General features: G+C 57.9%; 1 protein-coding gene across 1 annotated transcript in view; it reads left to right on the plus strand.

The window, feature by feature from the left end:
* Positions 1-13,090, plus strand: part of MYO7A (myosin VIIA) — an 86,213-nt gene that overhangs the window by 58,717 nt on the left and 14,406 nt on the right. The window contains 11 exon segments of the mRNA XM_032489482.1: positions 744-971; positions 2,127-2,297; positions 4,537-4,654; positions 5,389-5,515; positions 6,662-6,831; positions 7,792-7,982; positions 8,685-8,809; positions 9,505-9,662; positions 10,629-10,782; positions 11,937-12,092; positions 12,603-12,708. Of these exon segments, the coding sequence (XP_032345373.1) occupies positions 744-971; positions 2,127-2,297; positions 4,537-4,654; positions 5,389-5,515; positions 6,662-6,831; positions 7,792-7,982; positions 8,685-8,809; positions 9,505-9,662; positions 10,629-10,782; positions 11,937-12,092; positions 12,603-12,708 (1,704 nt within the window).

The raw sequence follows: 13,090 nt of genomic DNA on the forward strand, positions 1-13,090 counted from the left end.
GCAGTGCTCCTGGCTCTGCCCTGACTTGTTAGGACCACGGAGAGGTCTAAGCACCTAAAGAGGGGCCCACAGGTACCATGGAGATTGAAACCCAGAGCTCACCTCAGTCATATGTGCCCAGGTGCATTCAGTCGTCTGCTGGTGACAGCAAGAACAGAGACTGGAGGGACATAAAGCCACTGGCTCTCACTGGCTGTTTTCCACTTGCAAATGGGACTGTAACTCCTTATCAAGGTGCTGTGGTAGCTTCTTTTCACTTGTTACTGGTCACCCGGAGTGTGTGCCTCCTGGGGCACACTGGGCTTGGAGCCTTCTCTGCCGAGCCGGGCCTGGGGGTGGGTGACTTTGCCTCCACACCCAGCATCATCACATCTGGCAGAGGTGCCCCCCTACCCCTCGCCCCAGCAGGTCCAGGGATACAACCATGTTATCAATGCCGTTTGCCTGGATTTTTCTCACCAACAGATACTGCCTGTGTTTTCAGTGACCATTTGTCCATCAAAGTTTCACAAAAGACTGACGCTAGGAAGTGGGAACTCCCATGTGGCTGTGCCTCCTCAGAGCCCGAGGTGGGACCCAGGGGTCCCATGCTGGGCTGCCTCCTGGGGGACCTGGCCCGCCCCTCCTCTCTCTCAGCCTTGGTTTTCCATCGGCACGAGAACAGCTGGCACAGCCGATGGCTCCTTGTGGTCCTCCCTGCCTGCTCGCCCTTCTGCTGGGTGACCTCCAGCCCTGTCCCGCAGGTGTCCTCCCTGGGCAGCGGCAGTGACCACGTCATGGACGCCGTCTCCCAGTGTGAGCAGTATGCCAAGGAGCAGGGCGCCCAGGAGCGCAACGCCCCGTGGAGGCTCTTCTTCCGCAAGGAGGTCTTCACGCCCTGGCACAACCCCTCTGAGGACAACGTGGCCACCAACCTCATCTACCAGCAGGTGGTGCGTGGGGTGAAGTTCGGGGAGTACAGGTGTGAGAAGGTGAGTGAGAGCTACCTTGTTTTCCCAGTTTGGCTGAGTGTTCCTGTCCGTGACTCACGCTCTGCGAACGCGGGGGTGAGCCAGACCGAGGCTGGGCCTTAGCTAGGCTTCTCCTGGATTTCACACCGCCTCCAGGAGCAAGGGCTCTGGAGAATAGCCTGCGTTCTGCCCGTGGGAGGCGTTCCCACACTGCTGCAGTGATGGTGCCCGGCACAGGGGGTGCGCTTCAGAACTTGCTGTATTGTTCTGAGTTAGTCTAGAAAGTCCTGCTCTAAAGGAGTAAGAGAGCCACTTACTTAGACCAGAGTTTGCGAATGTGTATCCTTTTATCTCCAGAGGACAGGATTGATGTGGTTTTGTTTTTGACGGTGATGCTGGTTTTTGTGATACTCATGGCTCTGTTGGTGATTATGGTGGAAATGATGGAAATGAAGGGGAGGTTTGGTGGCAGTGGTGGAGGTGGTGACGGTAATAATGTGGTCTTGGTGTTGGTGAGCTGATCGTCAGGCAGGATGCATTAGTACGGCCATATCAGTTGCTTAAGTTCTGAAATACTTTGAACTAGTTGGAAAACATCTACTGTCTTCAAGGTGCCCAAGGGTCTTTCTCTGTTGTCGCTGCTGCCAGAGCCCTGGGGAGCCCCAGGAAGGCATCACTGGGGCTGCCGTGCACCAGCTTCAGGCAGAAAAGCGGCGGATGCTCAGTGCCCACTGGCTTTCTGAAGCCTCTGCAGTACAGCTTACTGGTTGTTCAGTACTTTGACTATGCCCGGGTGATGTAGTGATGGTGATGGAGGCCGTAACAGTGATGCATTCCCCTCCTCTGATAGTCTCCAGCGGTACCCAGGCCCCCTGTTCTCCAGGGCAGGCCCTTCTCACTGGGCTGAGGATGTAGTGGCTGCAGCATGACCGATGGGCGGGCTGGACTCTCTGGGTCAGCTCGTGTGCCCTGGGCAGAGTCCAGCTCTGCTGGTGCTGAGGGGACCCAGGAGAAGGCAACGGTGTGGCCTTGCCCTTGGGGAGCTCCTGGTGGACCGGCAAGAGCACAAGGTCCCAAAGGCTGGACTCTGCGAGTTACAGGAGGCAGGGCCTAGGGGCTTTGGTGGTGCAGAAGAGCTTCCCAGAGGGTGTGTGAGCAAGATCTTCCCCCGCCTAGGAGGATGACCTTGCTGAGCTGGCCTCCCAGCAGTACTTTGTGGACTATGGCTCCGAGATGATCCTCGAGCGCCTCCTGAACCTTGTGCCCACCTACATCCCCGACCGCGAGATCACGCCCCTGAGGACGCTGGAGAAGTGGGCCCAGCTGGCCATTGCTGCCCACAAGAAGGTGGGAGTGCTGGGGGATCTCGAAGGAGGGGCTTTCTGGTGGCCTGGCTGAGGGGCAGGGACCCGAGAAATCAAAGGGGTCACAGCTCTCACCTGACATCTGTCTGTCCATGGGGCTGGGGGGACAGGACGGCACCCTTGACCTCTGCCTCCCAGCAGCCTTTCTCCACCATGGATATCGGTTCACTTGGGTTTTCTGCGCTCTACTCTGGGCTGGGCGCCAGAGACACAGAGATGGATCCAATCCGCTCTGTGGCCTCGTGAGGGAAACCAGGGGTCTGTGGGTCCTGAGGGTCCCAATTCCCAGCCTCCCACCTGCGCTTGCTAGAGCTGCAGCTCAGGAGTTGGTGCATGCTGGGGCAGTGTCTAGGAAGTGCTCCCTCCTTCTCCCTGAAAACTCTGGCCCAACTTCCTGCCTGAGGAATTTGAGGTACAGGCTCCCTCTGCCCCTTGCTTAGGGCCCCAGGCCTATGACCAGTCATGAGCAGAGCAGGGTGGCTTGGTTGGGAGGGACCCTGGCTGCTGGAGGGGGCCCCACGACTTCCCCATCTCAGGCCCTAGTTGTGTGAGAGCGGGACCAATTTGCACATAAGTTGCCAAGGGCTCCAAGGTCAGCGGCCTCTTCCCTAACCTAGGAGCCCCATGTGTCTCCCCAACTCCGCCCCCCAACACTTTGCCTTCCTGGGTTAGCTGCCCACAAGGCTCCACCTGACACTGAGGGCTCCCTGCATCCCTCTGCATCTAGGCCTGGCTCACCCCCAGGCCCTCCCTGCCCTCCAGAAGAGACTCGTGCTCTCCCTCCCCTGCTCTGTCTCTCCGTCCTTGGCAACCTCCTCTCCCTCATCTGTCACCCCTCACACCAGTCAGCTGTTGAAGCCCATCCATTCTGCTGGCTGACAGCTCCAGCCTCTGTCCCCCACCTCCGCTCCTCTGCCTTCCCCGGGCCTCCTGCGTGTTCACTGCCATCATGCACGTGGCCTGTGGTTGTTCTGGGTTGGGTGCCACTGCTTATGAATTCCTTTTGTTTTGGGCACTTGCCACGTGTGGGCACTGCACCAGGCCTTTGAGACCCAGCTGTGAGCAGAGCAGATGTGGCCTTTGCCCTCGGCCAGCTCACGGGGTCTCTGCCCTGCGCCGGCAGTGCCCTGGCCTGTGCGCGTCCCAGAGCCCTGTGCCAGGCCTCTTGTAGAGTGGACAGATGTGAATTAGCATGGTCTTTAGGGTCATCAGGGTAAAAATACTTTATTTTGAGATAATTTCAAGCTTAAAGAAAAATTGTAAGTTAAAAAACTAGACCTGCTGTGTGCAGTATACACGTCACCCTGACTCGCCAGTTGTAACACTGTCCCACATTTGCTTTACGATGTTCTCTGTCTGCACACATACATATTTTTTCTGAGCCATTTAAGATTAGGTTGGAGGCACTGAGCCCCTTGTCCCTGAATACCCACTGCTCCTGGGGTGGCACTGCCTCAAGGCCCTTGCTTAGTGCCTGGAAACGCTACCGTGGATGCGCTGACTCATGCGTGACTTTCTCTATGTTTGTGTTCGTAGATGATAAAAACCCTGAGTTCATTCTGATCCCTTCAGTCCTCCTCCAACACCACCCAGTTCTTACTGAAGCTCGTCAGGATATTTTTAGATAATAAGACGTCGGTGCTTTAGTTTTTTGGCAGGAGTGTTGCATCACCCCCGCTGCTGCCCAGCCAGGCTCCAACCCTTCTCCATTCTGCCATCATCCTACCTCCCAGGCCTGCCTGTCGGTGTCCACTAAAAGCCCATCTCGCAGTGATGGGCGGCCTTGCTCACATTCCACGTCACTTGGCTCCTACACGTCCGTTTCCAACTCCCTCTTCTCGGTCAGCTCTGGCTCGCATCCCCCACCCTCCTTCCCCCTTAGCCACTCATGTTCCTGTTCCCCAAACACTCCCCCAACACCAAATCCCTGCCTTTGCACCTTGCACGTGTGCTGGCTGGGACTGTGGGCTTTCTTGTCACTCTGCTAAATCAGGAGCTCCCTGAGAGAGGACCCACGTTTCTCTAGTAAGTGCTCACTGATGTCGTTGGAATTGGAGGAAGATGGAGTGATGGGAGTGGCTATGGGCTGGAGGGAGGCCATAGTGCACAGGGGGACGTGGCAGCCTGGGGCCCACATCTGGCTTCAGGACAGGGACATTTTATTTCCAGACAGAGCTTGTGCCATGTCTTCTGTCCCCCTGTCCTCATCTGTCCACCTCCAGGGGATTTATGCCCAGAGGAGAACTGATGCCCAGAAGGTCAAAGAGGATGTGGTCAATTATGCTCGCTTCAAGTGGCCCTTGCTCTTCTCCAGGTTCTACGAAGCCTACAAGTTCTCAGGTACCAGTCAGCCCTCCTGCCTCCAGCCCCTCCCTCTATGGCTCTGGCCCTCGGTGGAGGGAGGGGAATGGTTGGAGCCAGACCCCAGCCTCCTGCCTGCAGGGTTGCCTGGTCTCTCTGGGTCAGTGGGCTGTGCCTCCCTGCAGTCCAGTAGGGCTCTGTGGCACATAATAGGTGCCCAGCCACACACTGGGTTGAACGATTGAGTATTGTGATCATTAAAGCACCTACTGTATACAGAAGAGGGCAGCCCAGAGCACAGGCTGGGCTGACTCTGAAGCTGACAGTGGATGCGGCCGACACAAACCTGCACAGGCCATTGACTTAGCCATCCTCAGCCCGTCAGTACCAGGCGTCTGCTCTGTGCCAGGCCCTGTGCCGGTGCTGGGCTTCATAGGACCACCAAATATCAGGTCAGAGGGAACCTTGGAGCTCGGTAGGTCCAATCGCTCCCCATAGCCCACCTCACCGCAGGCCAAGGACTTGTCCCAAGCTGCACAGACACCAGTGGCCAGGATGGGGCTCAAACCCAGCTCTATAATCCAGCACTCTCTTCCTGCCACACCTCAGGTTTGGCTTGTAGGGAGGTTGTGTTCTCTGAGCCTCAGTTTCCCCATCTGTAAGATGGACATCAGTATACCTCACTCTAGCCACCTCCCTGGTGGTTATGAGGATCAGAAAGGGCAGGGCCCAGGAGTGAGGAGGCGCCCTCTCAGTGCCTGCCTCTGCCCCAGGCCCCAGCCTCCCCAAGAACGACGTCATTGTGGCCGTCAACTGGACAGGCGTCTATTTCGTGGATGAGCAGGAGCAGGTGCTTCTGGAGCTGTCCTTCCCCGAGATCATGGCCGTGTCCAGCAGTCGGTTAGTCCAACCCCCCCCCCCCCCCACCTGCTCGAGTGCAGGGCAGGGACTTGTCTGAAGCCGCGCAAAGACCAGTGGTAGGGATGGGTCTCAAACCCAGGGTCCTGATTCAGCACTTTGTGAAGTGAGGAGGTGCAGGTGGAGACACAGACAGACAGAGGAGGAAGGAGGGGACTCCTGGGGCTTTCCTGCAGTCATGGGGCCTTTGAGGGAAGCCTCTGCCTCACAGAGGATATCACCAAGGTGCAGAGACACATAGTGACCTGTCCTGGTCGCATGTGGCTGAGCAGGTGGTGCTGCACAGTGCAGAGCCCTCGGGCGCCTTCCTCCTAGTAGGGTGGACGGGGTCCTTGCAGTGCATTTGTGGTTGCTCTGAGATGGGTGTGGAAGATTAGGAGGACAGTTGGGGGCAGTTGAGCGTGTACAGAAAGAGCTGGCCTCACCTCCATGTCCTCATCCCTAAAATGAAGGTCTTTCCTTCAGTAACAGTAGTGAGGAATAAATACAGTAATTTGTAAACTAAAAAGTGCAATCCACATGGGAACAATGGTGGGGGTGGGTTCCTGGAATTGACTGGGGTTCCCAGCAGTGCCTCCTCGCCGATCTGGGGCTGGTAGGAGTGTCTCTGGGCTGTGTCCCAGGTGGGCCAGGGTTGGGTCATGTCTGGCTCTGACCAGACACGGGATGCAGTAGTGACCAGATGGTCCTTGTCCTCCCGTGGCTTCAGTCGAGAGGGGAGATGGACATTGAATAAGCCATTTTAAAGTAAGGACCAGTGTGCTGAGGGCTGTGGGAGGGCAGGGAGGGCTTCCTGGAGGAAGTGGTACCTAGGCTGAGGCCTAAAGGGTGAGTGGGAATCAGACAGAAAAGGGGAAGTGAGCTCCCCCCTGCAGGCCTCCCCCTGGACCACATGTAACTGGCCCAGCCATGTCTGACTCAGGCTGAGCACATCTGACTGGGCCATCTCACCCTGGCTGGGCCAGCCTCTCTGGCTGGGCCACATCTGACTGGGCTGGCCTTGGTCTCCTTCAGGGAGTGCCGTGTCTTGCTCTCGCTGGGCTGCTCTGACCTGGGCTGTGCTGCACCTCACTCGGGCTGGGCAGGGCTGACCCCTGCTGGGCCCTGTTCTCCGTATTGGTCCTGCAGGGGAGCGAAACTGACAGCCCCCAGCTTCACGTTGGCCACCATCAAGGGGGATGAGTACACTTTCACCTCCAGCAACGCTGAGGACATCCGTGACCTAGTGGTCACCTTCCTGGAGGGGCTCCGGAAGAGGTCTAAGTATGTGGTGGCCCTGCAGGACAATCCCAACCCTGGTGAGTGGCTCCTGGCACAAGCTGCCAGTCACCGGGAGTCAGGGTGTTGGGCAAATCACACGGCTTGGCCTGGCATTTAAGGTTGCTAGTGCCTGTTACCCATTCTTCCTTGGATGCCCTCAGTTCCAGCTGGACCAAATAGCCAAACTCTGTGCCTTCAATCTGTGCCCTGTGGGGAAACTTCCTCTCCCTTCTCCCTCCACCTGGTCCTTAAATAGGTATCATTAGTCACCATCTCCAGAGAAGATCAGGGATTCCGGATCAGTGTTCCCCAAATAGCCACCAACTTCAAATGATGACAGCAATACAACTATGGTCTGAGCATCCCCTGGGCCTCCGAGGCCCTGGGCAGAGTATGAAAAAGAGATGAAATGACCGCCGGCCCTGCCCTCAGTGGGGAGAGGGGGTGGGAACAGAGAGTGACAGTCCCTGTGATAGTGCAGTGTCTCGGGGAGCCCAGAGGCCGTGGGGGCCTGGGCAAGTGGCCCCCATGCAGCCTGGGGCTCAGGGAGGACGTCTGTGTGTCAGGCCAGTGCTGAGGGTGGAGAAAAGAACTGAGCAGAAGCTGGAGGGATCAGGTGTGTCTGGGAACTGCAGGTGGTTGGGTGTGGCTGGAATGGGTGAGATGAGGTGGGAGTGGCAAGAAGTGAGGCAGAGGGAGTCAGGAAGACCCTTCGAAGGACAGGTCTTGTGAGCATGTCAAGGAGTGGGGGATTTCTCCTAGGGCAGTGGGGAGCCACAGAAGGCTTTTGAGCAGGGGAGTGGCCCCCTCCAATGACTCTGTGTGGAGGGTTGTGGCAAGGTGGAGGCAGAGTGAGTGCTGAGCAGATAGGAGGGACAGAGCCTCAATTCTTCAGAGGGGAGGAGAAGCTTACAGGTCATCAACCCAAATAAGGTGTTTCAACCCAGTCCCTCTCTCCGTACCCCCACCCTGTGGCCCCACTTACCTCTGCCTTCCAGCGGGTGAGGAGTCAGGCTTCCTCAGCTTTGCCAAGGGGGACCTCATCATCCTGGACCACGACACAGGCGAGCAGGTCATGAACTCGGGCTGGGCCAACGGCATCAATGAGAGGACCAAGCAGCATGGGGACTTCCCCACCGACTGCGTGTATGTCATGCCCACTGTCACCATGCCACCACGGGAGATTGTGGTAGGTGGCCTGGGGTGGCAGATGGGTAGAAGGCTCCCCGGTCCCTCTTTGTCTTCTTCCTATAATGATAAAATGGAGTGAGCGATTACAATAGATTCATGCTTTGCAGCTTCTGTGAAGATGATCTGGGGGTCTTACAGGACCACAAACTTAAAGTTGGGGCAACTATCAAACCTGTGCCAGGCAGAAAGGGACCTAGAAATTGCATCAGATGAGGAACTGCCCAGGGATAGGAGATGGGAGGAGAGGTCTGGGGGAGAGGGTATCACCTTACACTATCAGAAAAGGCAGCCGGGGCACAGATGGGAAGGGAGGCCCTGGTCTCTCTGGAGCACCCCCCAAGCCAGCACTAAGGACTCGGTGCCACCCAGCTTTCCAGGCAGCCCCTGAGCCAGGCTCTGTTCACCAGGCAGTTGTCACACTGCGTCCTCTGCCTTGTCCAGGCTTTCTGACTGCCTGCCCCCTCCCTGGTTCAGACACAGGGCACCGAGGGAACGGGCTTGAGCCCAGCATGAGGGAGGTGGGGGGAACTTCAGAGATTGCCCAGGAGGAAAGGGGCTCCCAGGTCAGAGTAGGGCACAGGGTCCACCCCCTGGAGGCAGTCTCCTCCAGGCCTAGTCAAGAAGGCTCTGGGCTTTACCATGTTGATCCCAGGGCCCCAGGTGGAGAGCCGACCTCAGCTGCCTGTCTCCCTGTCTCTAGGCCCTGGTCACCATGACCCCCGACCAGAGGCAGGATGTTATCCGGCTCCTACAGCTGCGAACGGCAGAGCCTGAGGCGCGCGCCAAGCCCTACACGCTGGAGGAGTTTTCCTATGACTACTTCAGGTGATGGGGCAGGGCAGAGGGGGCCCAGGACAGCGAGCTGCAGCTTCTGCTCCCCCCTGGTCTGTGTGTGCTTTGCAGTGCCCCCGTCTGTGAGCAGGGCCTGGGGCAGAGGGAGCCAGAGGGCAGTTTCAGTCCATCGAGATGACCCTTCTCGTGTTGTCATCTTTTCCTTCCTTTATTTAAGATACTGTGACCGTGCCCACCTCGGGTGGGGTCCTGGGCACTCATGACTTCACACCGGTGTCTGCCTCTCTGCCTCCCAGTCCTGGTGGGGAGACAGGCACAAAACCAGGCAGCTGTTAGTCTGCGTGCCCAGCTTTGTGCTGGAGATGCTGGCGAGGGTGAAGGGGGAAGCGAGGCTGCCTGGAGGAGGTGTTGCCTGAGCTGAGCTGTGCAGGAGGGGAGCCGGGTGGAGGAGTGTTACAGGCAGCACACGTGAGAGTGAGCAGAGAGAAGCAGGGCAAGCAGGCAGGAGAGGTGGGCAAGGCTGGCCGGGGCACAGCCAGCCTTGTTAGTGTCTCCGTTTTCCAGCTGAGAAAGTAAGGCCTGGGGAGGGCTGGAGACTCATCCCAGGTCACACAGCGCAGCAGGGAAGAGCAGGGCCTGTTTCCTACCCTCAGCCCCCGGCACAGGGCAGGATGGGGCTGGGGTCTCCCAAACTGGCCATCAGTGCTGACTGTCCCCGTGCTGCGCAGGCCGCCGCCCAAGCACACACTGAGCCGCGTGATGGTGTCCAAGGCCCGTGGCAAGGACCGGCTCTGGAGCCACACGCGGGAGCCGCTCAAGCAGGCGCTGCTCAAGAAGATCCTGGGCAGTGAGGAGCTCTCGCAGGAAGCCTGCATGGCCTTCATCGATATCCACACCCGTGGGGGTTGTGGGTGACACAGAGGGTCAGGTAGGAGCCACCGAGGGGGACCTCAGGGCAGGCCTCTGGGCTTCCACCTAGACGCCCACTTCTGAGAGGCCCAGCTGGGTCCTGGGCAGACGTGGAGGGGTGCAGATGGGGTGGCTCCATCCGTGTGCCCAGCACCTTCCAGTGTGTCGGGGGCTGCCTCACCCATTGTCTCCTCGCCCCTGTCATTTGGTTGACAGATTTATATTGTGCCATTTGCTGGCCCAGGCTTGGAGACACAGCAGTGACCAGACCCAGTCCCTGGCCTCTTGGTGTTTTTAGTTGAAAAGGGCAGATCGGGGTCAGTGCTGCGGTGTGGCCTGATGGCACATTGAGCTGACCTGGCTTGGAGGAGCGCAGGGAGGGCTTCCTGGAGGAAGTGATATCTAGGCTGAAGACTGGGTAGGCTTTGGCCAAAGGGGAGATGGGTGGGGAATGTTCCTGACAGAGGGAGCAGCCTGTATAAAGGCCCTGAGGCAAAACAGCAGGACTCTTTCCAAGGGCAGAGAATAACTCAGCATAGCTGGAGTATAGCGTTCAAGCAGGGAATGAAGATGTGGGCTGACTGATAAAAGTTTCCCCAGGCCGAGTCAGAAGCTTGGTCCTGATTCCAGAGGGAGCCACTGGGCAGGGGGTGGCATGGTTAGATTTGTGATTTGATTTCATCCTGGTTGCTGTGAGGACTCCGGATGTGGGGTTGGGGCCTGAAGCAGGATAGCCAGTGAGGAGGCAGCCAGAGGTGTTGCAGAAGAGGGCGGGCAGTGGGCGTGTTGAGCCTGGTGGGCAGATCATGCCCATTTCCCAGGTGAGCAGCCTGAGGCCCAGGGCCACATGACTGGGGGAGGCATGCTGTTTGAAGAGTGTGGCTGCCTGCCTCCCGGGCCAGTACTCCCCAGTTGGCTACGGCCTTCCTTGACGGCTCCCCACCTATGCTCAAGTACATGGGTGACTACCCATCCAAGAGGGTGCGCTCAGTCAACGAGCTCACTGACCAGATCTTTGAAGGTTCCCTGAAGGCTGAGCCCCTCAAGGACGAGGTGTATGTGCAGATCCTGAAGCAGCTGACAGACAACCACATCAGGTGAGCTGGGATGGTGGGAGGGTGAGGGGGCAGGCCCCCCACCCAGCGCCAACAGCTGAGGGCAGTCTTAAAGGTCCTCCATCTGTTGTGATGGGGAGCTCATTTCCTGCTGCAGCGGCAGCTGGCTCTGCCCGGGAGCAGTCTCTCCTCACCCAGAGCAGGGGGCTGTCCTCAGGCCCCCTCATGCCCTAAGGAGGGAGGGTCAAGAACCGAGAGGTGGTGGCTCCGCTGTTGGAGTCTGTCCTCCCAGATGAATGCTCCCAGCTCCTCCTAATTTCCCACCGCTCCCTGCCTGAGCCGCCTCTGGACACCCCTCCCCAGCCCAGACTCTGCTGTCCGCCCACAGGTTCATCTCATGAGCAATGGTCCTATCCCTGGGTCAGGCTGAGCTGGCTGTCAGTCGGAAGCTCTGGCTAAAAACTCTTATGGGCTGAGGTGTTGGACCCCAGAGGGTGTCACCTCCTCCCTGATGGCTACGGCAGGAGTGGGAAGTCAGACACATGCTCATCTCAGAGCCGGACAGAAGCCCTACCTTCCACCCTGACTCCCAGACCTCCAGCTCCCTCCCCAGCTTTGTCCCTCTCTACGTCTCTTGCACAAATCCACATCGAACCATACCTCAGATCTTCTCACAGTGCCAAGCCTTTGTATATGCTGTGCCCACAGCCGGGAAAAGCTTTGCATATCAGAATTTCTTCATCCTTCAATGCTTAGATCAAATGCCACCTCCTTCTAGAAGCCCTTCAGGCTTCCCTTCTGCCAGGCCCAAGGAGCTTACAGTAGTGCCTGAGGGAGCCCTGGGGCTGGTCTAATTCAGTGCTATTCAAATAATAGACAGTTCAAGAGCTTCTGCCAGACTATAAATCATACTCTGCTTCCTTCATAGGAAAGTTTTGCTAAGAAAAAAGTGTTAGCTGAGCCAAATAGAGTGCTCAGTCACATAGCTGATTTTCATTCTGGCCTGAGCTCCTTACCTCCATGTGATTGGTAAGTGTGTGGCCTGGTGCAGGTCGGCCGACCACACTTTGAGTAGCACTGATTGGATCTGGCTGTCAGGGAGGTGGGTCCGTGTTGGTCCTCAGACGGGTGGGGGTGAGGAGCTGAGGGGTATTGGCCCGAGGTGCCCCTGCTGGACACCACACCTCTTCCTGCAGGTATAGTGAGGAGAGGGGCTGGGAGCTGCTCTGGCTGTGCACAGGGCTCTTCCCACCCAGCAACATCCTCCTGCCCCACGTGCAGCGCTTCCTGCAGTCCCGTAAGCACTGCGTGCTGGCCATTGACTGTCTGCAGCGGCTCCAGAAAGCCCTGAGGTACAGCAGTCTGCGAGGGGCAGGGGGCGGGGCAGGCACTGGGATGGGCTTCTGGCCACACCAGGCTTGTGAGCTGAGTCCCTTGCGGATGATGAGGTCGTGACTGCACAGTAGTTGGGACCCATCTTGGTACCACATCTGCCAGATAGATAAAGGCTGCCATGCCCAGTACCGTCTGGACACAGTTTGAGAGTCTGGTTGCTCAGAAAGGTATCTTCTCATACCTTCAAGTCTGTTGGGGAGGCAGGCACCTGGGCAGCACTCCATATCCTGCAAAGCCCACTTGTATCCTTTGCTTCACTCGGTCCCCCCCCCAGCCCTATGAGGCGGGTTATCACATTTTAAGATGTGGAACTGGAGGCTTTAGAGGTTAAGTGACTGTCACCTCATAGGAAGTGGTGAACGGGGATTAGGACTGGGGTTTGCCTGTCTCCACGCTTCCCTCTGCTCTCCACTCCTGTGGCCCCAGGAATCTGCTGCCTCCTGATTCCCCCCACTCCTGGTTTTCAGAAACGGGTCCCGGAAGTACCCCCCTCACCTGGTGGAGGTGGAGGCCATCCAGCACAAAACCACCCAGATTTTCCACAAGGTGTACTTTCCTGATGACACAGACGAGGTGAGGGCCTCTGGCTTCGCAGTCTGTGGGTGCCCCTGAAGGAACAGGCTTCCTTGGGGAAATGGGGGGCAGCCATGATGCTTCTTGCCCATCACCCCCACCTTTGCCCCCATCCTCCTGCCTCTCAGTGGAGTTAGGGCTTGGTCAAGAGGCCATAGACTTCTTGGGTCAGGAGCCCTTGGGTTCCCAGTCCAATCTCTTGCTTCCTTGAGACGGTCATCCCTCCCTCCCTCTCTGAGGAGCCTTGCCTTGGAAAAAAGTGCTTTCTCCCTCTGCCCTGAGCTCTTTGCTGATGCCACCTCTCTCATGCCAGCTCTGTTCCCGGGCACAGACCCTGCAGCCCCAGACACCTCCCCTATCACCCTGAGCCCACTTTTCTGTA

The sequence above is a fragment of the Camelus ferus genome, chromosome 10 (assembly GCF_009834535.1).
Source record: "Camelus ferus isolate YT-003-E chromosome 10, BCGSAC_Cfer_1.0, whole genome shotgun sequence".
NCBI lineage: Eukaryota > Metazoa > Chordata > Mammalia > Artiodactyla > Camelidae > Camelus > Camelus ferus.